Below are 27,041 nucleotides of genomic sequence, written 5' to 3' on the forward strand. Positions count from 1 at the left end.
ACAGCAGCAAGTTTTTTGTACAGAGCATATTCATCAGAGCTTTTATGTCTTCTATAGATTTGTTAACTATGTTCAGTTATGACTGCTCTTGGTTGAAGAAAAATTGATGTACACACTCAACAAACATTCATGAAAGCCTACTATATGCTAAAGCATTGGGTATATAAAAAAATGAAGAAGGCATGGTCAGGAAAGTATTTCAAAATGCTATTAGGAACACGTAGGTCCTCCTCTCCTTGTCTTTACCATCCAATAAGGATGGCTATTGCTGAGTTTCCAGGACTTATATGAGGTACCACTCGGTTACATTATATAATTTCATATTTCATTAATTAAAAAAGTATTAACTACTCCGTGGCACATTGTGCCAGAAGATACAGAAACAAAAAATTAAGACAAACAGTTGTCAGAGTGCCTGGGTGGCTCAGTCAGTTAAGCAGTTAAGCATCTGATCCTTGATTTCAGTTCAAAATACAGTTTCAGGGTTGTGAGCTCAAGCCCCGCATAGGGCTCCACGCTGGGCATGGAGCCTACTTAAGATTCTCTCTCTCCCTCTGCCTCTGCTCATACCCCCTGCCTCCCAAAATGGAACAGTTGCACACAATACAAGGAGGAAGGGTATTACTGAGTTTCTGTGTCATATATGAATATCCTTTTCACTATAATTCCATCCTTACCTATATAGACTTCTGCAATCAAACTGAGTAAAATCTGTAAAATGATCCAGTCCTTTTTATTTCCTATGTTACTTTTTGGCTTGTGATCTTGATTTATGATAACTTGAAGATTTAGTCATCCAGGTGCCAACAAATCTGGTAAAGAAATAAAAGGCAGGTTGCTAGCTCATTAAGCTCTTCTCGATGGTCACCAATTTAAGTTAAAACTATTTAGTAACTACTAACCTTATTGATAGCCCTTTTTTATTTCTGAATTCTTTTAGCAGTTCAAAATTACCTATTCAGCCATCTCATTTATTTATTTGTTAATAAAGCTAAGTTCTAAATTGTATAATTTACAGTCTGTCAAATCCTTTGGATATGAACTGTAGTTCATCCTAGAAAATTCTTTAACTGTAATTTCATTGTAATTATATTTATAGAATCTTTGTAGAATCACAGTTAATATGCAAAATATTTTCATTCACAGTAAATAGCAAGTAACCACTTCCCCAAAATACTTCTCCTCATAGCTTTACTCTTCTTCTCCTCCACTTGTTTTATTCTTACCATAAAACTAATTGATTAAGGTCCCTTGTTTGGTTATAAAAATGACCCTACCTGAGATTTTTTTCATATAATCCTAATTAGCATTGTCATTCCTGTGCTTCCAGAATAAAGGAGAATTTGGATATATGACTGCAAAATTAAAGAACTATCTTCCACTAGTCACAGTTCTGTATATGGTACAACCATCATCTGAAATCTAGTACAGTAATATTATTTCTACAGAGGCAGTCAAAGCTACAATAATTGCTAAATTCAGAAACCAATAGTTGAGCAGTTTCACAGGCTATCATTACCAAAATGCACACTAGATCTATATTGTCATGCCATTAACTGATTTTTGCTTTAAAAAAATTAAATATTTGATCAAGGTCAGAAAGCTTCAGAATAAATAAGGACAAGCATCCTGGAAGAATGTTAGGATTGAAAGCACACAGTTTCAGGCCTGGTTAAAAAAAAATCAGACACCTTGATCCTGAATGAATGAATCTTCAATAGTTGAATAAAACCTTTAGATACAGCACTTTCTGAGTAGACTAGTAGCGTAGCTGCTGGGGGTGAGGTGGGGGAAATGGGGAAGAACTACTCATTGGGTACTGACCTTCTTTTTGCGGTGATGAAAATAATTTGGAACTAAATAGAGGTGATTGGTGCACAGCATTGTGAATGTACCAAATGCCACTTAATTGTACACCTTAAAGTGGTTAATTTTACATTGTGTGGATTTCGCCTCAATTCGAAAAAATTTTAATGAAAATTAAAAGATACAGGGCCTGAGCACCTGGGTGGCTCAGTGGGTTAAAGCCTCTGCCTTCAGCTCAGGTCGTGATCTTGGAGTTCTGGGATCGAGTCCCGCATCGGGCTTTCTGCTTGGCAGGGATCCTGCTTCCTACTCTCTCTTTCTCTCTCCCTGCCTACTTGTAATCTCTTTCTGTCAAATAAATAAAATCTTAAAAAAAAAAAAAAAAAAAAAGATACAGGGCCTTCTGGCAGAAGGGGACTTTACTTAGTGAAGGCCCCAAGAAGTACAACGCCTCGCTGAAGCTCAGGGAGGTCGGTTAGGGTCACTCCCACCTCACAAAACGCTGTGTGGGCCGTTTACAGAATTCCCTCTGGCAGACCCTAGTTTCAGCAACAGCCAATTAACCTGCACCATCTTGAACTCATTTCGGTGAGAATGAGAAAGCGGCAAAATATTCATCAGAATCTTCTAGAAAGCCGCACCGCCGGTCATCTAGTAAACCCTCAGGAGCAACAGCGAACATGAGGGTGGAAACAGTAGAAGCCATTTTTTTTTTTTTTTTTTAAGGCTTTTGTCGCGGGGGGACGGTACCAGTGAGGATTCAAAAATCTTCAAACATTACACTTAAACCTAGATGCTTAACTATGACAGATGCATCTGTCAGGCGCACAGCATCTCACGGCGAAACGCCTCTTTCTGTGGCGACGAAGTCTCTAAGCCGCTTTCTGTGGCGACGACGCTTTAAATGAACTCTCACCGCCATAACCATCCGCGGGAAAGCTCCCTTCACCCGCTGAAGAAAGCGGAACTTCAGAGGGCACTCCCGCCACACCGCGCCGCTGGGCTTCCTGGGAATTGTAGTTTTAGTTTTCTCATCCATGCCTTTTGTTTAGACCGGTATGGAGTGAGCCAGAAAACTACAACTACCAGAGTTGCTCCGCAGCGGCGAGTAGCCGCGGCGGTGACGACCGCGGCGGGGAAGGCCTGGAGGGGCTCGGCGTTCTGGAGTGGCGCTGCTTGGGCCGGTTGCAGGTTGCAGACTGCTGGCGCCGCTGCTGAAGAGAACGGCGAGTGGGTTCGGCGTTTCCCGTCGGGGTCCCAGCAACGATGAGTGCGGCCAGGGAGTCCCATCCGCACGGGGTGAAGCGTTCAGCCTCCCCAGACGACGATGTAAATAACAATGGCGGAGTGGATGAGGGTTGAGGCCTACTAAAGGCTGGGGTAGGCCGGGAAGGGTGGTTTAAGAAGGAAGAAGGGTTCGAGGTGGCCCGAAGGGGGAGGGCCGAGGGGGAGGAACCAGAAGAATGGGAAATGTCTCCTTTCCTAACTTAGGGTCGGAAGGTTTGTAGAGGTCTACATCTTAAGAGCCAGAGACCTGCGTAGGAAGGGGGATCGAGGAAGGAAGTCCTGAGAGGGTCGGGAAGCGTATCGCGGGGCTGATGAAGCTTCTTTGTCGGGCGTTTCTACTGGGGATAGGGATGGCAAGATCCCTCCTGTTTGAGGTTTAAACTGTTCCTATGACAATGTCAAGATGTTGGTGCACATTTGGACAGATTTTTCCGACCGGAATTATTTTCGCGCAGTGTGCTATTGGGAATAAACCGAAAACAGTATTGAACCGAAAATTGTACCGGGAGGGGCATTTCGTACTGACGCATGGTGATGAGGTCTAAAATGTTGGGACCTAGAAGCCCATTTTGATTTCAGCTACCTCCTCCTTTTCCCCCCACCCAAGCTTGTCAGCTTAAATAGCAAACCACTCATTCCTTAAAGTAACCCATTAAATATTTACTGCTATGCCAGGTGTTGGGAATTCAAAGATGAATGAGTACGGTGCTTATCCTAGGTCTTTTTGTATATTTGTCCTAGCTCTTAGCGCAGTGTCATGGAGACTGCAGTAAACGGAAAACTAGGTCCTTCATACAATGGATGAACGCCATGGAAACGTTGACTGAGAAATTTTTAGGGACGGGTAGGTGGGGGCATGGAGAGGTCATCCTTAAGGATGAAAAAAGAACTACATCTAATTTTCTTTAAGTTATTGTTTAAAGCACTATTTCTGAATATGTTGAATTCTTTATAGTGCAGTTCAGTGCACTTTCATAATACCTTTGTGAACCGTTAAAAGCTCACTGAAGACTACTACTAGTGCTTAAGTTGTATAAGACCCACCCCTCTTCGGATAGAAGGTGGGATTACGACCGGAATACCAAGGTTCTTAAATTGAATTTAATTTTGCAGAAAGATTAGTAATCAGGAAAGATTTGGGGATGAAAAATTACATAGTGAGATTTTTTTGGTGCCCTCTGTTCTTCCCTGCTACTGCCTCTTAGATCTTGTTAATATGGTAATCCAGTAGTTGTTAGTCATTTATCTAAGGCATTTGAGTAACCTGGATGCCATTTTAAAAGCTATTACATTGTTTTCCTCCTGGTATTTAACTGTGACTTGATTCCTAGAATGTCAGGCACCTGTTTTGCTAGACTCAGAAATACCTTTTAGCTTGACGGAGAACTCTTGATGTTAGGTTATTTAACAGAACGTTAAAGGGATAACTCCACAGCTTCTGTTGGGATCAGTTTAAGATGACCTTTAAGACCTTTTCCAATCTTACAAGCATTCTTTTGGAGGGAATGGTTGTAGTTGCAATTCAAGATTAGGTCCTACAACTTTCACACATTATCTAAAAATGATTATGTTGCTAATTTAATGTGCAATAGAATAATTGTCTTTTTGATAGTGATTTTTTTAAGTCAGTTTCTTTCATGTGACTATTACTTTTACTAGTAATTAGGAGTTTACTTGTTTTTTAAAAACATATTTAAATACTATATACAAAATTAAAAATTATTTTTAAATGTACATTTAAGTTGTAGAAAATCAGTTAATTATAATTGAAGTTGTAATTGATCATCAATTTCTAATGAACATACACTGCGTGTGAAAGATAATCAGTTTCTCTGCTTAATCACCTCACATATTAAATGGAGATAACAAAACATTTGAAAGATGTTAAAAGTAGAAGACACCTCAGTTAAGCATTTGCCTTCAGCTCTGGTCAGAATCCCAGGGTCCTAGGATAGTGCCCCATGTCAGGCTCCCTGCTCAGTAGGGAGTCTGCTTCACCCTCTCACTCTGCTCTTCCCCCCCACCTCATGCACATTGCCTCTCTCTCAAATAAATAAAATATTTTAAAAGGAAAGAAAGATGTTCAAAATAGATATTAAACATGGAATCCAGCTTTAAGAAAATGCTGACAGTGTTAGAAGTAAATTCTAAGAGTTACTACATTATGTATTCAGGAGGAGGTAAATTGACTACAGTTCTATAATAAAAGGTATTAAGGATAACTTAAAAATGGTCTCATTGGTTTGATTGGAGTGGAGAAATGAAAACTATTTTTAAGAGAATGGGAGGTGAGGGGAAGTTAATTTTAGTAACTGGTGGAGACCCTCCAAGAATGTATCAGGCACCCATGTGCTTTTGAAAATGCAGCATTTGAGCAAGGTAGTTGCTGTTGTATGCTGAGGTCTTTGAAAGGAAGAACCAGAAGGACTTGACGATTGGAAAAAAACAATAGGATTAAATATTATAAATGATAGAATTATTTCTGTAAAGACTTCGGAAGATATTTGCTCTTTTAATAGAAAAGTTTTGGCTTTTAGAAAGTTGTTTTGTTTTTAACTTGATTCTGTAACTTTTATAACTAGTTCATAAACTATCACATATTCTGTCTCATTTGGTCATGTACAGCATGATGTGGAAAGAACAGAGAACTTAAGGCAAGAGGATCAGTCACTTAAACTTTTAAGTGACTTTGCCTCAGTGTTCTTATTTATTAACTGGACTCTTGAGAGAACATAAGTGAGCAGTCTTTGTATGCTGTAAGTTGTGAAACACTGCAATTCTTAGGTGTTGTTATTCTTGAGACAGTCTTTTAAAGAAGCTACTCTGTGTAGATTAGGAATGAAAGCTGGGAAGTTAAATGTGCGGTCCAGACTCAGAGAGCAAGTGATTTAGTGAGAATCAGAACTTAACTTTCGCTAGTACTTTGGTTTTTTTATTTCTTAACTGTGTTCAGCCAGAAATAGTTAGGAACTAACTGGCATATATGAAGATACTGAGTTGTCAGATGGAAAGAAGTGGAGATTTGGAAGTTAGGTAGCCGAAATCGTTAAAGCATATAAGCTTCCCAAAAAAAGGAATTTGGAAGAACCACAAGTGATTATCCAGTATTGTACAAATACTTAATTTTTTTAAGTTTATTTTTACTTAAATTCAATTGATTAACATATAGTGTATTATTAGTTTCAGAGGTAGAGTTCAGTGATTCATCAGTTGTATATTAACACCCAGTGCTCATTACATCAAATGTGCTTAATGCCCATCACTCAGTTACCCCACCTCCCCTCCAGCAACCCTCAAGTTTGTTTCCTGAAGTAAAGAGTCTCTTATGGTTGGTCTCCCTCTCTGATTTCATCTTACTTTACTTTTTCCTCCCTTCCCTATGATCCTCTGTTTTGTTTCTTAAATTCCACATATAAGTGAAATCATATGATAATTGTCTTTTTCTGATTGACTTACTTCACTTAACAAAATACTCTCTAGTTCCATCCACGTAATTGCAAATGGGAAGATTTCACTTTTTTGATGGCTAATATTCCATGAACAAATACTTCAACACTCATATCCCTAGAGAAATGGTCACCATTGAGTATGTTTTGTTTTGTTTTGCTTTTCTGGTGTTTTGTTTTTTGTTTCATTTTGTTTTAATTAGAATGAGAGAGCGAGCATGGGAAGGGGGAGGGGTCAGAGGGAGAAGCAGACTCCCTGCTGAATGGGGAGCTGGATGCAGACTCAAGCCTGGGACTTCAGGATCATGACCTGAGCCAAAGGCAGTCGCTTAAGCAGCTGAGCCACTTAGGCGCCCACCATTCTTTTTTTATATTTTCTAAACCTTCTACAAATAATTTCCAGAAGAACAAAAATAGTGAAAAACAATTTTATTGAAAATTTCAATATGTAACCGTAGCAAGCCCAAATTTCTATTACATGGCTTTCTGATTTTCGTGACATACATACCTAAAATGGTTAGCATCCTCTGAATCAGCTAACTGCTTATCAATTTTTATGTGTAAAACTGGAACACATAGTTTCAGATTTCAAATAATTTCTGATAGATTTTAGCTTTATCATTATTTGTAGTTCTAGCATTTTCATCATCAAAATATAATATGAAGAATTTAAACTTTTGTGCCCATAATTTTGTGTTGAAAGGGGGGTTGTCATCTTTGCTTCATAATTGCAAAACATTTTCATATTTAGATTATAAACTCAATTAGAATGATCAAGCCAATGAATGTTTCCTTTCTACATTCCTTCTAGTCACCTTTGTATATACATCTTCCTTTAGCACTTGTTCAGTTTCAAATCCTGTCAAGTAAATTGGTGTACAAATATAAAAGATGAAGCAGTCACACTTTTTTTTCTTAGAAAAACAGGATGGTCCGGGCTCTTACTGCGCAGTATTGCAAGACGAAGAATCCCTATTGAGTGACTTGCTAGATGAGAGTGCCGAATTTTTTCTTTCTTTTTTTTTAGTTTGTCTCTTGATTCCTGGGTTGGAGAGAAGTCATGTAGTATTTCAGCATCCAAAAATTCAGTCTTTAAGATTTTTGCATATACGATTAATTTTGCCATTATCATTTGTTTAGGGTATACCACCTATCATTTTGCATTCACTTTATTCATCTAATAATTGTGACATGGCTTTTGTCAGTTTCTGGTTTTTAACTAGTTGCCATTATGGGTAGAAATGAAAATTCTGGACTCAACTGTGTCCATGAAGCTAGAAGTATACAACGGGCAGTGACATCTTCTTGAAAGATGATGCACTACCTTGGACAACAGGATGAGAAAACTCTTCTGCTGTTTTTTCTGTTTCCTTATTTTAGTCATTTTTAGTATAGTTGGCAATAACTAATGAATCATAATATTTCCTACATTTGTTTCAAGATGTAGGGAAAAATATGATCACTAGGATTCCATAACATTTCTTAGATTGTAAAAGGGCCCAACTGACCATTTGATAATTGCAAGGTAGAATGAGTTTTACTTTTTTTTTAAAATAAGTTTTCTGTTTCCCTTTTCTGTTTTCTCTTTCAGAAGACCTTTAAGAAAGAATATAAGTCTTAATATATCAATCCTTAAATAACTAGAACTGCACAGAAAAGAAGTTGAAAACCTAAAATTGGGTCCATTTTGTGTTCCATGGTCCTTTAGACTATCACTAAAGCCAGACTAACTTTTAAGTAACAACCGTGGCAGGCTCTGGGTTTGAAATCCTAGGTACTCCAGGGCCTTGCAAAGCTCTAGGATAGTAGGTCTCAAGGTGTGGTCCTCACATGAACATCAACAGCATCATCGTCACTTGGGAATTTGTTAGGAATGAAATCCTTGAGCCCACCTTACTTGAGCCCAGACTTACTGGATCTGAAACCCTTGGGGTGTAGTCTGGCAGTTTGGGTTTTAACACACCCTCCAGGTGATTCTGATAAGTGCAGTCTCCAAAATCAAAGCTCTGGCTGCAAAAGAAATAAAGGATACTGCCTTGAGGTAACAGAAAAGGAGTATATATTGAGTATGATATATACGCTTAGCTACCTAAACAAAATCAGTGAGCCCTGTTTATAGTTAAAAATGACAGGAATTTTTTTAAACCTTAGGAGTTGCGGGGAGAGTTTAAACTTTTTAATATTTATTAGTATGCAAAAAAACTAATGGCTAATTTCTTTTGTAGCTTGGATCTAGCAATTGGGAAGCAGCAGACTTAGGTAATGAAGAAAGAAAACAAAAGTTCTTGAGACTTATGGGCGCAGGAAAGGTAAGCATCAAACAGTTTGTGTTATTTTAGTCTTTCTGTATAAATAATGTCCTTATTTTGTCTGTTGAGTGAGCCAGACTGAATATACTTGGATCCCATTTTCCTGTTCTGCTTAGGAAATACAGCTGACCTAACCAAGCACTTAAAATTTATACTATTTCTGAACCACTTCTGGGATTCTCAGTGCCACTGAGCAGTAAAGTTTAGAGACTGAATAGAGAGAAACCTTGGTTTGAGGAGACTCCTGTGGAAGAAAGTTTATAATTTGCTATCTGTTAGCTTAATGACTTAATAGTTTTCTGGGCAGACCAGTTGGTAGGCCTTTCATATTTTATAGCTCCCTCTAGCCCATGAAGTACTAGTCAAGCCTTTATCAAAAACTTAATCTTTAAAATGTTCAATATATTTTGAAATCCCTTTCAAATTGATTAACGTGGTAGAAAATAGAAAATATAGGTGCCAGGAAAACATCACCTTTTGGGGAAAAAAACCCGTCTTGTTCCTGGCAGTAATTTTTACATGCAAATACAGTTATTTCTAGATGCTTATTTTGTGTAAGCAAGTCAATTTATTTTTCTAACATTGCCCCAAATGTGGATAAAATATGAAAACTTTTTTTTTTGCTTTTTTTTTTAAGCTCCTTAAAATTAAATTCTGCCCTTTGTTTTTGTTATTCATATAGGGACTCACTCATGCATTTTACCAACCATTATTGACTGTTTACAAGATGCCAGGGACCATGCTAGGTCCTGGGGTTTACATAGATCGCATGTTTGGAGCCATCATATAATAGAGGAAACCAGATAATTTAGAATTATAATTGCTATGAAAGAACTGTGCATGTGCTATGAAAGAGCTGTGGAGTCAACAGACAAGGGTAGCTAAGTCTGCCTTAGTGGTATAAGAAAGCATCCCAGAAATAGAATTGGTGAAACAAAGAGGAGTTAGCCAGACTAGAATAGTGGGGTTCAGGGTAGCAAGAGATGGTGCAACACAGTAATACCTGTACATGGATACATTTTTATAATATCTTTTTAACCCAGATTTCCCGGTAATTTTGTGATTTATCATAGAAAGTAATCTGAAGTTTGCCTTGATTTATGCAAATTAAATATTTGTTAAGAATATATGAAGTAAGTAATAATTTAGGGGACGTGCTCAACCTAGTAGAATGAAAACTCTTTGAGTACTTAGGAAGAATACCCTAACATAAAGTGTATGAGATTTAGCTACCAGTTTTATATACCAGTTATATAGTCAAATGTATCTCATTAAAACTGTGGGGAAGAAAGAACAGATTGAACAATTTAAAAAACTAACTACCAGTATATGAGCTATTTAGCATACATTAAATTATTTCCTAGCAAGGCCAAGATTGTAGCTTTGATCTTATATATAGGCTGTTTAGTTTTATTCCATTCTGTGGCAACGAAGTATATTCCTAACCCTAGCAAGCTACCTTGAGTGTTTTACTGGTCACAGGGAGAACCAGCTAGGAGAAAGTATGAATAGACTAGTGTACTACTGTCATCATTCTCAGGTAACAATGTATTACACATTTTCAAATCTTGATAATGGAGTGTCTTTTGCAATCTAAAGAAGCAGCATATTGAATCATTGATTTGCTTCTGTGATAATGGCCTGTAAACCAGTTAAGTATTAATGCTTGAAGCCTTTCAGTAATATCTTGGAGTATGGAAAATGTGTCTGTCATCCTTTCACAATAGGAAGATTTGTTATGTACTATATCTTCACAGGTGATTGGTTAAGATTACTTTGCAGTCACATTTAATGTCTCCTTCACTGTGTTTTAGTGAAGAATTTCTTTCATTTATGAAACTAAATATGAACCATAAGGAGTGCATTGTAACTGATAATTGAGAGTAATTATGTGATGTAATTAATTAGTAACATTGAATCAGGATTTATTTGTATATTTTAGAGTAGAATTAGATTGCTTTAAATTCTGTTCTTGACAGTTTAAGATTGGGTACTTATTGTAGTCAAATAATAATGAGCTGGCTATTTGTTAAAGATCTATCACTTTTTTCATTATGAGTCTATTACTTTATTTTTATCTAGCTAAATAATTTCATTTGCTTTCTTTCTATAAAGTGTGCCTGAGATATCAGAAAGAGGAGATGGGAAAGTTAAAGCAACTCATTCAATTGGCCTTTTAGGAAAGAAAATATTTATATTGCTGCAATTTTTTAGTCATCTATCCCATTTAAAATTCCAGCCTGACCGCTGCATACTCTCCACTCCCCTTCTGTGCTCTGTGTGTTTTAAAGGCACTTAGGGCTTTCTACCGTACTATAATTTACTTAACTGATTTCATTTCCCCTCCTCATCTCTATCTTTGCTAGACTATAAGTTCCATCAAGACAAGGATCTCAATTTAATTCTTTTTCTTCAGTGTATCTCAGAAGCCTGGAATAATGTTGGGCACATTGTAGACACTCAATAATTATTTTAAGTTTGTGGTCTCAAATTCCAATATATTTTCTACTTTCTTACAGAAAGAACACACTGGTCGTCTTGTTATAGGAGACCACAAATCAACATCTCACTTCCGAACAGGTAAGAAAGTAAAATGTAATTGAAGAGGCAGTGCTGCATTTGGAACATGAGATACTCGTATGTATTGCAGGATATTCTCTGTATAATTGTGTTAATGATTAAAATCTTAGATCTGGAAATGATATGTAAATGTGTATATATAACAATTATCATATACTTTAAAGATTTGAGAGTATATATCGATGATATTCTGACCAAGAAACTGACCTTTTTCTGTCTTCGTTTTTATTGCTCGTACTTACTGTAGTGAGGTTTTATGCCTTATCTTGCCAACTGTTACGTAGTATGTATATATGAATTTTTTACATAAATTATTTAACATACGGTATTATTGTTGGCATATTAAACTGGCTTTGAATTTATTCACTGAGTTTTGTTTTGAAATCCTTAATAAAGAATAGAAACTTGTCACAAAGCCTGAAGAAATTAATTTTAGTGGAAAAAGTTTTAAAATAAAAACTAAAAATGAGTTTGAATTTGAATTCAGGCTGCTAAAAAATGAAATTTTGTCCTATATAAAATTGATACTAATCTTGGACATTATTAATAATAGGGCATAATGACCTGGATCATACTTAACAAACTTTTTAATTAAATTATTTAAATTAACTTTATACTGACCTAGAATATGTAGCACATTTCAGAAATTAACAGGTCTTTTATTTTTCCAAGTAATTATTTCAAATTGACTTGCATTCTTAGAAAAAGAATTTGAGGCAAAAAGAATACCTGAGCTTTCTAGAATGGAAAAATATTTAACTACTGCATTTATTCTTTTAAAACTGTGGACTTTATGAATAAAAACAGTGCAAGCACCACCATTTGTGACTTAAAATGAAATTCCTCTTATATTTACAAATTAAAATGGCATACTCAAGCTTTTTTTCTCCCCGCCCTAAGATTTATGTATGTATTTTAGAGAGCACGGGAGCACTTGCAAGCAGGGGGAGGGCAAGAGGGAAAGAAAGAGAATCTCAAACAGACTCCCTGCGGAGTGGGGAGCCCAATTCAGGGCTTGATCTTGGGACCCTGAGATCATGACCTGAGCTAAAATCAAGAGTTGGATGCTCGTGTGACTGAGCCAACCAGGCAACCCCTCAGAAAGCTTTGATGGTATTAGTAATGTTCTAGTTGTAATTAAGTTTGTGTTGTTTCAGTAAACTGGTATCTTAAAAAGGCGTGAATTAGAGCCATTATTTATTTAGCCATTCTCTGAACAGAATTGCCTGCCTTTTCATTATATATCTGTTAAAAGACAAACTTTTTTGTTTGTTGCTGGTGCTTTAAATGTGAGAGAAAACTCACTTTCAGGGAACAATTACTTATTAGACTATAAGTAAGCTAAAATTTTTAAGGCCCACAGTTCTTGGTAATTAATATTTATAATACCTGAACTTCAGGCAGTTCTGAGACTTGTGTAGTTTTAACTTACCACATAGAAAAATATAAGTTCTTCATCTTTTATCAACACTTTTGTAGTTCAGAGGGTAGGTTACTAGATAAATACATAAATACATCCTTCAGTTTTTTAATAGCAGTTAGGTATTAGTATTATATCTACTGTATAGAGGAAACCCATCCACAAAATGCGTTGTAAAATTAGTCACAGAGAAATCAGCCCTGAATATATTAGCATTTGTAATATGGGTTTTTTTGTGTAATCAAATGTTTTTATTAATTTGACTAAAACATAACCAAAGTACACTGGACATGCAGGGGAAGAAGACAAGAAAATTAATGAAGAACTGGAATCTCAATATCAGCAAAGTATGGACAGTAAATTATCAGGAAGATATCGACGACATTGTGGACTTGGCTTCAGTGAGGTAGTAATTAACATTTTCATTAAATGGGAAGATAATTTCTAAATTGATACCTTAATTTCTGTTAGATTACTCCAGCAGTCAAGAATCCTATGTAGAAGGCTTTCTTTTTACAGTTACTTAATTTTCCATATGCCCAAATAGGTCTTTGTAGATAATGAGAAAAGGTATTTTTGAGTTTTACAAACGTTTTTTGATACAAGCTTAATGTAAATTCAGCTTAGATAATCATTATGGCACATCTTTAATAAGCATGAACAACATACAAGTTAGAGAAAATATTTCATGTAAATACTAGTTTAGGATCTTTCTCAGTTTTCTCCTTGATCTCTTTTCATATTATAAGTGCTGGTTAACTACTCCAAAGTAATATAATATGTAAAAGATTGATCACTTTTCCTCATTTCCATGGGTCAGTGGTTAATTTGTCTTACTTTTAAAAAAATACTGTTTCTTTCAGGAAGATATGGTAGTTTTCAAACTAGGGGGAGGGGAGTCAAACAGAAACAGTCAGAGCTGTTTCTTAAAACAAAATCCTACTTAAGTCTAATGGGTAAAACACCAGGATGCCTGAGTCGATCATAAAACTTGATGTTAATGGCTAGGGAGTAGGTGTTCTGAGACTGTGACAAAAATTAGTGTCTTTCCCAGTTTTTGTACTGGGTAATTGTAGTGTTTAAGAAGAACCTGTTGGTTGATTTTCATAGGTAGAAGATCATGATGGAGAAGGTGATGTGGCTGGAGATGATGATGATGATGATGATTCACCTGATCCTGAAAGTCCAGATGACTCTGAAAGTGATTCAGAGTCAGAGAAAGAAGAGTCTGCTGAAGAACTCCAAGCTACTGAACACCCTGATGAAGTGGAGGATCCCAAAAACAAAAAAGATGCAAAAAGCAACTATAAAATGATGTTTGTTAAATCCAGTGGTTCATAACTCCCAAACACTTAGTCTTTGTATTAAAAGTAAGCCTTATTGTTATAATGCACAGTGGAGGACTGCTTATAGAGCACAGACCTTTGTATTATAATTTTTAAAAAGGCCCTTTTAAATAATTACAAAGAGTGTTTGCTTTCAGATGCCATGGATTACACTTTTATGGGCATGACTATAACCATTTTTGTAAAGAGTAAGAGTTGTATAAAATAAGAAATAAATACAGTACTCAATTTCATTTCATATTAGCATCATCAGACTCTAATCTCACCTTTTTACCCCTTCAGATAGTTATGGAGGAAACACTTTTTTGTGGTAGCTGTTTCATCTTTTTTGTTCCTTCATATTTTTCTCTTATAAGAAGTTTAATCTGATACTGTTGATGTGTTCATGAAAACTACTCAGTTATTGTACTTTGCTGCAGTAGAACTATTCATCATGGGTATTTCTGCTGCCAGTAACTATCTAAATTGTTTGCAAAGATTAGGTACTTAGGTTACTCTTACTGATTCAACTCTACTCTTTTGGACCAAAGCAACATGAGAGCAAATACTTTCACACCTGTTAGGATGGAGTTGCAACTGTCATACATTTGGCATGTTATGATCCCAAGCAGTCTTTATATAATTTGAATTACATTGTATGTTAGATTTTTGATAAAATTTGGCCAATTTTTACAGAAGAAATTATTTCTCTGATCATTTGGTCCTATCTATTTAGGAATATGTAAAACTGGAATTTTTTTTCAAGGTAATATGTGACCAAAGTTAATTTTCTTCCTGAGGCCTAAATAAAGAAAAAGCAGTTTCCCATATTTGGTTTGTGATACCTTTATCCTCATTATCTAAAATGAGGAATAGCCTTATTGAAGAAGAAGCTGAAACAAATTCTCTTCATTTTATCCCAATGTTGTTATCTTGATTATTGAATTACTGGAAAGTAGTACTGCTTTCTGATTTTGTTGCTGCTTCTTTGGGAGTGAGATTAGAATTCTCTGACTGGTTATGTGGTTGATGTGTACAGCAGATTAACAGGCTCCAATATGGGCTAGTCCATGATCTTTGAATATTTGGGTCCAAAATATTTCTAAGTAACATGTTCAGAGGCATGAGTCAAACCTGTTTGTTTGCTGAATTTTTATATACCTAGCTACTTACGTGTTCGATGTGTTGGACTTAAAAAACAAATTCCTATGTCACTTTGAAATTTAAAATTTAGGAGTCTAGCAACTTGAATAGGTGATAATCTGGTTCATGCAATCCATTCATAGATTAGAGCCCTCCAACATTTGGCTTTTGATTTTTCTTATTTCTTACATTGTTTTATAGTAGTTGCTACCCTACATAGTAAAATATCAAGTCAGGGGGTAGTAGACAGGATATATGACCTTTAATAGATACTTGGTTTGAATAGGTTTGGCATTATTCAAATTTCAGTTGGCCACAGATTTTTAAATATCTAGTTTCTAGGGTTGCTTATTACAACTAAATGAAGTAGTAAATGAAGGCTGATTTATGTTTAAGAATGGAAGTGGGAGAGATCAGTATTACATTTTAAAAAGTATTTTCCATTAGTTTATTGTTGAAACATGTTGGGTTATTTATAAGTCTTGGTTCTTAATATGTAAATAGAAGAGCCTTCTTCTAAAATAACTTTACTGGAAGACCTTTTTCTTCATGACCAAATGGAGAAGTTCTTATCCAACTAATTCATATATTATTGGACCATATACATAATTCAGGGTTGGAATAAATTTAGGTCTGTTGATCCATGTAGCCTAGTGTCCCAGCACCACATTAAACATCATGGCTATCTTTTAAGCATGAATATCAGGGTTGTGTTTTTTTTTTTTTTCCATTATCAATTTTAGGGAAAAAAAAGAGACAGATGCTTTGCCATCTTGATATCCCTATTAAAGAATCAGGTGGGAAAATACAAATTATTTTGGTACAGTGAGAGACTATTCAGTCAAAAGTTTAATGGCAAATTACTATCACTGATAATTTCTTACCTGAAATGCCCTTCTCCCAAGTGTTTATCTATGCCAATGATTTAACAGTCTTTACTGGAAAGCTTTTTAGGAACATAGTTTCCAATTTTGTGTGTAATAATGGGTAAAAGTCCTCAAATCTATAATTTTTTAAACCTGGGAGAAATGAAGTTATAGAAGAAAGTTTGAAGTTACTGTTTTTCTGATTAAACAGCAGTTTGAGATCAGAAAGACAGGTCACATTTGAGTAAATTTTGAGGAAAAATTTTCAACTACCTGTTTGACTTCAGTGACCACTTCTTACTGGGCTTTGGTTCCATTACTTTGTCTCCAACAATAACCATATCTTGGATACTTCCAATATCCAAAAACAACTTTACCTCTGAAATTGCTAATTTAGAAATTACTTCTGACCATAACAGTTCTATTCATTTATAGATGTTCAAATTAGGTCATTGTCAATCTATTTTCACCTTCCCAGTCCCTGTCTAGATTAGTAATTGGTCTATCAATTCAATAGCACTATTGTCAGTGTCCTAAATAATCTTCAGTCATACCTTCCTGGGAAATCCCATATGTAGATCTATCCAGTCCTTTATGGATTATTTCTGGAGAAGACCCAGTATTACTAAAAATCAATGTTAACTGGCCTAAACACTGCATGTTATCAGTACTGTTTTTTCTAGTCAACTCTTTTCCCATTTTGTTAGCCATTGTCTAAAGCCTCTATTCATAAACCTATAACCCTCCTTCATTCTTAACATGCCCTAACTTACATAAGAAATAGATTTTATCAGGCAGAAATTCCTTCAACTTCTGCCTTCTAAATTCACAACCATGGACAAGTTTCACAGCTTTAGGTTGCAGCCCTGCTCTACCACCACAGTGAAGAAGCTGAGTGACCTTGCGCAAACTGGATCTCTCTCGGTCTCCTTTTCTTGTCTGTAAAATAAGGATAGCAATAGCAACTACCTTGTATGGTGACTGTGACAATTTGATAAAGCAGATTAAAAACATTTCACACTGGTAGGTATTCAGTGCTCAATGAATACTAGCTATAGTTAATCCTTTGAATCTTCTTGTGAACCTAGTGCTTTTGATTATCTTCCTTTGCATCTTCAACCTCTCCCTTAATCTGTTGGCCCTTTTCCGTCAACATTTTTACCCCCAGTATTTTACATCTTAAAAATAATTGTTCTTAGATAATACATACTTGAGCTATTGTCATCCTACCTCATGCCTTCCACATCCAGTTTTAATAACTTGCTTCTGTCACTGCCTTCCTCACTGCCATCCCCTCCCTCCTCACTTCATTTCAATATGGTTTCACACAACTGCTTTGAAAACTACGTTCATCAAATCAGTGATTCTCATTTTCCTAAAACGGATTTTTCAGTTAATTCCTTGCTTGAACTGTTAGCAGTACTAAGCATTGTTAACCATCAATCTTTAGATGAATATCTACTCGGGTTACACAAAGAGATTCAATAGAATCAATTTCTGTACATCTATATGTTCTTGTTCCTAAATTGATCTCTCTCAAACCTACCTCTCCTTTCATGATTGACTTTCTCAAGAAAGGAAGGAAAGGCAATACCTCTTCATCATCCCAAACTTAACAGTGATTTATCTTCCCTGTGGGTAAAATCAAGGCTCCAAAAGGGGACAATTTGAAATGTTGATACTGAGGCCTGAATGCAAGCCAGGAGGTTTCCTGTTCTATGCCTTTAATAAAATTAGTAGAGAAAGTGAATTGTCAGCTAATTTATTAGGGATACATTTTGGTGAAAGATCATTATGATGTTTGGCCTAGATGCCAAGAGTTCAGGGGATTTGGTTGTTTTGTTTTGTTTTTTTAATTAACATAAAATGTACTATTTGCCCCAGGGCTACAGGTCTGTGAATCATCAGGCTTATACACTTCACAGCACTCACCATATCACATACCCTCCCCAATATCCATAACACAGCCACCCTATCCCTTCCCCCCCACCACACCCCCTTGCAACCCTCAGTTTGTTTCCTGAGATTGAGTCTCTTATGGTTTGTCTCCCTCCCAATCCCATCTTGTTTCATTTTTTCCTTCCCTACTCCCCACAACCCCCCCTCAAATCCCTCATATCAGAGAGATCATACGATATTGTCTCTCTCTGATAGGCTTATTTTGCTTAGCATAATGCCCTTAGTTCCAGAGGTTTGAAGTTTAAAACCTATTGCCAACTCTTGATATGAGCAAGGGTTCTCAGTGCTTTCACCTACAAAAAAGAAAACAAATTTTCTCCTTTAGAAATTCCAAGTTATATACATGTTGCTTCTGTTCTCCATGTCATTTTTCTTTATTTTTAAACCCTATCTTCTATTCCCCGTATTGTGATTTGAGCACTGTATCTTCTGTCATTCCAATTTTATATTCATTTTTGTAAATATTATTCCTGAGTTCCAGCAGCTTGCATTTCACTCTTTGTTGTTTCATCATATCCTCTTGTATTTCTGATGTCTGCTCTTATTTTATAGAGATTAATCTTCCATTAAGATACTCAGGTTATGAAATGTTTGATCATAATTCTCAATTTTATTTTAAAGATTTTATTTATTCATTTGACAGAGATCACAAGTAGGCAGAGAGGCATGCAGAGAGAGAGAGGAAGGGAAGCAGGCTCCAGGCCGAACAGAGAGCCCAGTGCGGGGCTCAATCCCAGGACGCTGGGATCATGACCTGAGCCGAAGGCAGAGGCTTTAACCCACTGAGCCACCCATGCGCCCCAATTCTCAACTACTTTGAGGCAATTTTTTTTTTTTTTGGTGTTCTTCATGTAATGTCTATTTTTCTTGATTTTTTCCTCTATTGTAATATCTTCATATAAAGCCTGTGCTAGTTTTTTGTTGTTGTTGTTTTTTGTTTTTTTTTTTTTACTTTTATCAACTACAAATATTTACTGCACCTTCTGTGTGTCAAGCACAGTTCTAGCCACTGGAAGTACAGCAGTAAGCAAAAATCTTTAATGATTTAATGAGGCTTACATTCTCATGGAGGGGTGATACACAAATGTATCAAATGAGATAAACATAAGAAAACAGGGTAAAGGGATGCAATGTAAGTAACTGAATAAGCTAGGGGTCACAAAGAGTTGTGAGATGAGTTCAAAGAGATAGCAGTTAGGAATAAGATCATTAAAGCCACCAAAGGAACTTTGGATTTTATGCTGAGAAGAGATACTGGAGAGAGTTTTTGATTAGAGTGACATGATCTAATGTAGTTAGGCAGCTCTGTTTGAAAAAAATACTATTGAGAGTCAAACGTCAAAATGGAGACCATAGGTATGAAATTATTGCAGTATTCTAGGTGAGCACAGGAATGTAGCTTAGAGTGTAATGGTGGAAGTAATGAGAAATTGATTCTGGGATGTATTTTGAAGGTAGAGCACCAGTATTTGCCAGAAGACTGGATGTAGCATGTGAGAGGGGAGTCAAGAATGAGTTCCCATTTACCTGTATGAGGAAAACTGATGACGCATCTTAAATTTAAGCTCTGCCCAGGTATTTGCAGGATTTTCATATTGAGGAGGAGATAAGCTAACAGTTTTTTAATGTGATCCAGAGTTATGTGTGTGAACCCCTCTAGCCTTGCCAGTGAAGATCATATGCTACAGTAGAGGGCTCTTCACATGCGGGGTTTTCCTCTCTTCCCTGCTACTTGAACAGACTGGTCCTGCAAATAGGCTCACCTTCGAGAAGACAGTAACTAGGTTTCTCAGATACTGCAGAAGCAAGTCTTCTCCTGTACTCTTCTTTTGATATTCACTACTTTTTCAACTCTTTCACCCATTTGAGAGTTCCACGTCTCACATGTCTCCTAGGTTTGTTGAAGCTAGAGTTTGCAGTTCCATTTCTCATTTTCCTTATTGCTTTTGGGTGATTTCCAAAAGAAGAGAGGAATGACTTCACTTTTCTGTCTCCAAACTGGAAGTACACATTAACTTATCACACCAAAATTATTACTGCTTAAACCCCCACTAGTTTGATTTCTGAACTTCAGCTCCCTAGCCCACTCTCAGAAGGCATTCCACAATACTTCTGGCATAGGATAAACCAAAGGAACATCTGTATGCTCCCCCCAAGGTATGCCCCCCACAGATACCAAACAGTGCCTTCCCTCTTCTCTCCATCTCACCAAGCTGCTGTTCACTGCCCTCAAAGCTGCTTCAAGGAGCCTAATTCACTCTACTAAATACAGTGCCTCTTGCACCTTTACCAGTACTAAGATGTTGCCTCCTCAGGCTGACTTCAAATGGAGTCATTCTGCCTGCCACTCTTCAAATTAAAGTGAAGCCATTTCCAAAAGGATTCTTATATTAGAGATAAAAGATCAGTCCTGAAAACTGAGGCTTACAGTTAATGTAATAAACACGAAATTTAAGCTTTGACAAGCTTCTACACAGGAAGAGTTTCCTTCCAAAGCCAGAGGAAAACACAACTCATTATAACCCATGATCTCTAGTTAAACTGGTTATGTGCTTTCCTTTATAAAGCAGACTACTGGTATTAAGTTCTAATGTGGGTCTTGTCAGGAGTATTATCCTTAGACCAGTGGTTCTCAACCAGGAGGGATTTTTGCCTCCCAAGGAACACTTGGCAATGTCTGAAGATACTAGTAATCGGTGCTACTGGGGGGTGCTACTGGTATTTAGTGGGCAGAGACTAGGGATGCTGCTACATTTTCTATGATACTACAGGACAGACCCCCGCAACAGAGAACCATCTGGCCCCAAATGTTAGTGTTGAGACTGAGAAATGTTACCCTTAAACCCAGGTGGATGGGCTCCTACCCTGGAGCCCATGCCTTAAAGGGCGCTTCATATCACAGATACATTCATTAAAGAGCAAATAGGTGCCTTTATGGCTCAGAACCTGCCACTTGGGGCTGGCATAGTACAGCCTAAAACCTTAAACATTTAACCTTGTGACCAGGAAAATCCTCCACATATTTTGCCCTTTGTCCTTGAAACAAGAGGTGATTCTGTCCAAATTCCATGATGGTGGATGGGTTTTGCCACTGCTAATGTCAGAGACAGACACTGCTTTAGAGTATGAGAGAATCTGAGTGTCAAAAGCATTTCAGTAAGAGAAAGACTAATTGATTGGTCAAATCCTTCTCACACAGATGTAATTCTTGCATAATGCTGTATTGTTGCCTAGCAGGGAAACAGAGTGAAAAGAGTTAGCATTCATACAATTATACATCCCTTAAAGAAAGAAAATAGAATATGAGGAAAATATATCTTTTAAAGCGATAAAAGAATCTTCCCAAACTTAACGAAAGATATACACTCACAGACTTGAAATCTCTAAATTCCAAAGTAGATAAACACAAACTCACATCTAGACATATTCTAGTAAAAGTGCTGTGAACCAAAGACAAGAAGAAAAGTAACTGCAGACAGAGAAGAAAATACACATTATCTTTAAGGGTGCAAAAATAAGAAAACTGACCTTTCACCATAAACAAAAGAAGCCAGAACACAAGGTAATGATAACTTCCAAACACTGCGAGGGAAACCCCACCAACGAGGAATCCTATCCACAGTGAAAATATCTTTCAAGAGTAAAGATTAAAAATCTGTGCTGGCCAACCCACATGGGACTTCTGATCACTGAGAGAAAGGAAGCACACTCTGATTTCCACATCCAACCCTCCCTGCTCCTGAGGTCATTTTCCAACCGCAGTAAAGGAGTGTAGACAGAAGCAGCAGATTCACTGGGTGGAAAAAAAACAGACCAGCATGCAAGACTGTCAAGGAGATTGGGATTTGGAAGTAAGAGTCCTGGCGATGGGGGAGCTGTCAAGCCCCAAATCTATACAAAAGCACTCCCTTGGGCCCTTGGCTGACTGCCTTTGGAATGGGTGATGCAGCTCTGGGGGAAAATGGTACAAAATGCTGACATCCCACTTCTACATTTCCTCTAAATCTTGGCTCCATACAGTGCTTTGACAACTCTCCAGTGCCCTCAAATATGGGGGGTTTTTTGTTTGTTGTTTGTTTGTTTTTGTACTTTAGCCTCCTTTTCTATTTGTTCTCATAGAGGAAGTTGATTCAAAGTCACCTTGTCCACCACTGCTAGAAGCAGAATTCTTTCTATAAAATATTTTGGAAAGAAAATTTTAAAGGCCTAAATAAATGAAGGAATTTATCATGTTCAGGATTAGGACACTCAATATTATAGAGATGATACACTTCTCTCCAAAGTAATCTACACATCATGCAGTCTCAATAGAGAAAAAAAAAAAATCCATTTGACGGCGGGGGGTGAAAGTTGGCAAGTTGATTCTAAAATTTGTAAGGAAATGGAAAAGACCAAAAATTGGTAAGATATTTGTGAAGAATAAAACAGACACCTTGCTTTTCTGGGAATCAGCACTTACTATGAAGCTCCAGTCATTAAAATAGTATGATATAATAATAGACAAATAGACAATGGAATAGGAAAAAAAGGAGCCCAGAAATAAATTCTCACACATACGAATGCTTGATTTATGACAAAGGTGGCACAGTACAACAGTGAGAAATGATAGATTCTTCAATAGTCTGGATATCTACATAGAAAAATGAAAACTGATGTCCACTTGACCCCTTACTTAAAAATCAATTCCAGGTGGATTGTAGATCTGTAAAAGGCAAAACAATAAAGCTTAGAAAACACTGTGGGGGAAAAAAATACTATGGAAGAACATTTTCATGACTTAAGTATAGGAAGACTCTTTTAACAAGATGACAAAAAAAACAAAAAAACAAAAAAAAAATCCACAAACTACAAAGGGAAAATTTTATAAACTTGATTACCTTAAAATTAGTAATGTCTATTCATTAAAAGACACTGTAAAAATTCAAGTCACAGAGTGTAAGAAGATACTAGCAATCTAGCAATTCATTATAATCAATACGAGGCTTTGTGTCAGATACTTCTCGTGCTCCACTGCACATCCTCTAGGCCCCCATTTTACTCTAGCTATTACTGCGGTGGGATCTCATTTAGCCTCACCTCTCATTTGATGCCCAATGGCTTCTTGGCTGCCCCAATACAGGGTTCATTTGGGGGAAACAGGTGGGATATGGAGATATGTGAGACACCCTATGGGGAAAACCCCTGGTCAATGGCGTCCCTGAGCTAGTAGATAAGTGATCTTCTTTCATACCTCAGATAATTTTGAGGTGTATTTTACATGGCTCTTCAGAAGGCCCCAATAAAATTGAGCCCATTTCCCACCACAGTCACCAGGTTGAAAAGGCACCCTTCTGTTGGTTTCTTCTCTTTCCTTTCCACTTATGTTCCATAGGATCATTTCCCAAGTAAACCATCTTCCTGCAAGCCCTTGCCTTAGGCCCTGCTTTCTAGGAGTAACCCAAGCTAAAATAGACTTATATTCAGAAACCCTACAAATCAACAAGGAAAAGGTATGCAAACCCTAGAATAACAAAACTCCTGACAGGTACTTTACCCACACCCACCAAAAAAAAAAAAAAAAAAAAAAAAAAAGAGAGAGAGAAAGAAAAAAAGAAAGAAATCCAAATGGTCAATGAACTTTGAAAAGATGCTCAATATCATTAATAATCAGAGAGACACTAATAAACCTACTTCATACACATCAAAATGGCTAACGTTAACAAGAAAGTTGTTGTGTAGATTATCTATTGTTGTATAAGTTACCCCCAAACTTAACGGCTTAACACAATAAACATTTATCTCATGGTTTCCATGAGCCAGGAATCTGATTAGCTGAGTGCCTCTGGAGGAGGGTCTCTCACAAGGCTGTAATCAAGATGGCAGCTGGGGCTGCCATCATCTCCAGGTCTCCCTGGGGAAAGGACCCACTTCCCAGCTCACTTACATGACTACTGCCATCCTCAGGTCCTTGCTGGCTGTTGGTCAGACATCAGTCCCTTGCCCTGCAGGCCTCTCCATGGGTTAGCTCACAACATGGCTTCTCTCACAGTGAGCAAGTAAGAAAGCAAGGGAGAACGCTCAAGACAGAAGCTAGTCTTCTCGTAACCTCATCTTGGAAGTGACATCCTGTTATGTTTTCTCATAACAGGAGCTTACACAGGATGCAATTACCAGAGGCAGAGATCATTGGGGGTCATCTTAGAGGCTGCCACCACAACAAGGATGTGGCACAACTCGCATTCATCCTAGGACTATAAATTAGTGCTCCTGCTTTGGAAAACAGTTTGCCTTTTCTACCTATACTGAAGATATGCTTATCTTATCACCTAGCAACTCTACACTGGGTACCTACCAAAAGATGTACGTGCACCAAGAGACATATACACAAATGTTTGTAGCAGTCTTACCTGTGATAGATCCTGACTGGACATGCCCAAATGTCCTTTGACAGTAGAATGATAAATACTCATCGAATATTCCTCCTATGAGTACTATACAACAGCAAAACAAGTGGGATAGAGTTACCAGGATGACTATCATAAATACAGTGTTTAGTGAAAAAAAAAGGCAGACACAAGGGAATGCATTCTTTATTAGTCCATTCGTGCACATTTCAGAAAACAAACAAAACTAAGCTACAGATTGTGATGATGCCTGCTTAGATAGTAAAGCTGTGAAGAAAAAGCAAGTAAGAAGTTACCACAAAAGTCATCTTGCACAGGAGAGGGAGGGAGGGAAGGCCTACTGAATGGGAAGGAGAGTGGGAGGGGCTTCCGGCTTCCTGGCCAACAGAATTTTTTTTTTTTCATTTTATTTTATTTCTTTTCAGTGTTCCAGAATTCATTTTTTATGCACCACACCCAACGGAATTCTTGACTGACGCAGTGGTTGCACGGGGGCTGGTGCTCTGACCTTTCACGGAGCTGTACATTGTGATTTTGTGTACCATACATATGTATGTTAGACCTTGCCCTCAAGAGAGCTTTCACAAAACCGCATACAAACACACATCCTATTATCCAGCTGCACACAAAAGGGGGCCCGTGAAGGGTTTGGCCTAAGTGCTCAGGGGATGTGAAATCTGGACCATTTCCAGGACTCCTGCAGGTAGGAAATCCTGTCTGCCTCACCTCTTGACCATGACAGGTTCTGGAAGGAAAGGAAGGCCTGCCGTTTGTTGCAGTCCCTCTTCCCCTTAGAGGACCCAGTCTCTCCCTTGTTCCAGGCAGGAGGCAGCGAATGGGAGGAGGACCAGGACTGGCTGAGGGGCCCTCAGGTCAGGAGTCAGGGACAGCTCAGCTCTCAGAGACAACCTGCCTGCCACGTGACTTCAGCGAGCAGCTACAAAAACCTTCTCCATCCACCTCCCCCCACCCCTGCCCCCACAACTTCAACGAAAAGGTCAAGGGAATTTTCCTCCCCTTTAAATGGAATGAATCTTTCTTGGGCCCAGAAAGAATTATTTATCAAGTGTTCATGGCACTCCCAGTGCCTTTACAGGGCCCAGCCGTGCTCTGAGGCACAACAGACAACTTTCTTCCTGAAAGCTCAGTTTATAGGCCAACTTCAAAGCCCAGGTCCTCAGAGCAGGGCACGAGGCTCCAGTTTGGGAACTGACATCAAAGGGGCAGGCGCAGGCTGATCTCATGTTGGGTGGACAGCTGCAGGGCTGCAGGGGGAGGCCTCAGAGGATCCGCCTGTCCTCGGTCCCTGGGGAGTTCAAGGAGGAAGTTTGGCAGGGGCATGGCCTTATGAACCCCAACTTCAAAGCCCCAGGCTGTTTTCACCTGCTGCAGGCACCTGTCTGAAATGGCAGACAGGGGCGCCTGGGGGCTCAGTTGGTTGGGCATCCAACTCTTGCTTGGCACTCAGGTCCCAACCTCATGGGTTGTGAGGTCGAGCCCCGCGTTGGGTTCAGCAGGAGTCTGCTTGAGTCCTCCTCTGTCCCTACTCCCCTCCAAATAAATAAATCTTTTAAAATAAATAAATACATAAAATGGCAGACAGATGGTGGAGGACAGCAGACTGAGGATAACAGACGACCTCAAACCTGTTTATCCTGAAAAACCAGGGAAAGGAGACGGTACAAATGTGGAAGAACCACCTGGATCCCCTCACTTCACAGTAAGGATCACGCATGAGAGCAAAGCAGCACAGTGAACCTTGGCTGAGTGCTCTCATGCCAGCTACGGCGTCCAAGCATGATCTCATTCAGTCCTCACGATTACCCAGGAGGGGAGGTAGTATTACTCCCATCTTTCAGAGGAGTAAACAGAGGCTTAGGGAGGTTCAGGTACTTGCCCAAGGTCAGAGTTAATAAGGGTAGCTTTGAACTGCATACTCCCTCCTCTTAGCTACTACTCAAGGAACTTCTGAAGAGGGTACTAGAAATGATCTCTGGGACCTAGAGTATAAAACACCTAACAGAGCAGAGCAGAGGTAGGCAACATCATCTGAAGAAGAGAGGAGCCTCCCTGGTCAACAAGCCTTGACTTCTTTCTCTCATTCGTTCAGGCACTATTTCTTAGCCCCTTCTCGTGGCAGACATCATTCTGGGCCCTAGAGATACTTTGGACAAGATAATACTCTTGCTTTCATGAAACATATATTCTTGTGGGGGAGACAGGCAATGACTACGTAAACAAAGAATAAGAGCGTGATGTGTATTTAATGATCATAACTTAAATGCATGTGAATAACATTTTTTTCTCTAGTGCTTCCTATGGGGCCAGAAACTGTGCTTAGCATTTTCTGTGTAATAACATTTGATCCTCACAACAACTCTACTGAGGTAGTTGCTAATATAAACCTGTATCTTACAGGCAAGAAACTAAGGCATGAAGAGGTTAAGTAACTTGCCCAAGGTCACGGCTGGCCAAATAGAGCAACCAGGTTTAGATTCCAGGCACCCTGGCCCCAAA

General features: G+C 38.0%; 1 protein-coding gene and 1 long non-coding RNA gene across 2 annotated transcripts; one reads left to right on the forward strand and one right to left on the reverse strand.

Annotated features, from left to right (window-relative positions):
- Positions 1 to 676: 676 nt before the first annotated feature.
- Positions 677 to 2,765, reverse strand: LOC116881361. Its single transcript, XR_004385396.1, has 2 exons — positions 2,609 to 2,765; positions 677 to 812 (listed from the first exon to the last, which is right to left on the reverse strand). It is a non-coding gene; the product is annotated as an uncharacterized LOC116881361 (long non-coding RNA).
- A 149-nt stretch (positions 2,766 to 2,914) lies between these two features.
- On the forward strand, positions 2,915 to 16,016 carry CUNH11orf58 (chromosome unknown C11orf58 homolog). Its single transcript, XM_032881121.1, has 5 exons — positions 2,915 to 3,135; positions 8,765 to 8,848; positions 11,368 to 11,428; positions 13,145 to 13,254; positions 13,959 to 16,016. Exons 1-5 carry the CDS (start codon positions 3,073 to 3,075, stop codon positions 14,187 to 14,189), a joined length of 549 nt encoding a protein of 182 aa, XP_032737012.1. The 5' UTR covers positions 2,915 to 3,072; the 3' UTR covers positions 14,190 to 16,016.
- The last annotated feature ends 11,025 nt before the right edge of the window (positions 16,017 to 27,041 follow it).

This window comes from Lontra canadensis, unplaced genomic scaffold, assembly GCF_010015895.1.
Source record: "Lontra canadensis isolate GAN:19392208 unplaced genomic scaffold, GSC_riverotter_1.0 scaffold74, whole genome shotgun sequence".
In the NCBI taxonomy this organism is placed as follows: domain Eukaryota; kingdom Metazoa; phylum Chordata; class Mammalia; order Carnivora; family Mustelidae; genus Lontra; species Lontra canadensis.

Excerpts from the sequence above, each read along its gene's own strand:
- CUNH11orf58 (XM_032881121.1), top strand. The coding sequence starts at position 3,073 with ATGAGTGCGGCCAGGGAGTCCCATCCGCACGGGGTGAAGCGTTCAGCC. Across the intron at positions 8,849-11,367 it reads GACTTATGGGCGCAGGAAAG|AAAGAACACACTGGTCGTCT; the intron begins GTAAGCATCAAA and ends ACTTTCTTACAG. Across the intron at positions 11,429-13,144 it reads AACATCTCACTTCCGAACAG|GGGAAGAAGACAAGAAAATT; the intron begins GTAAGAAAGTAA and ends CTGGACATGCAG.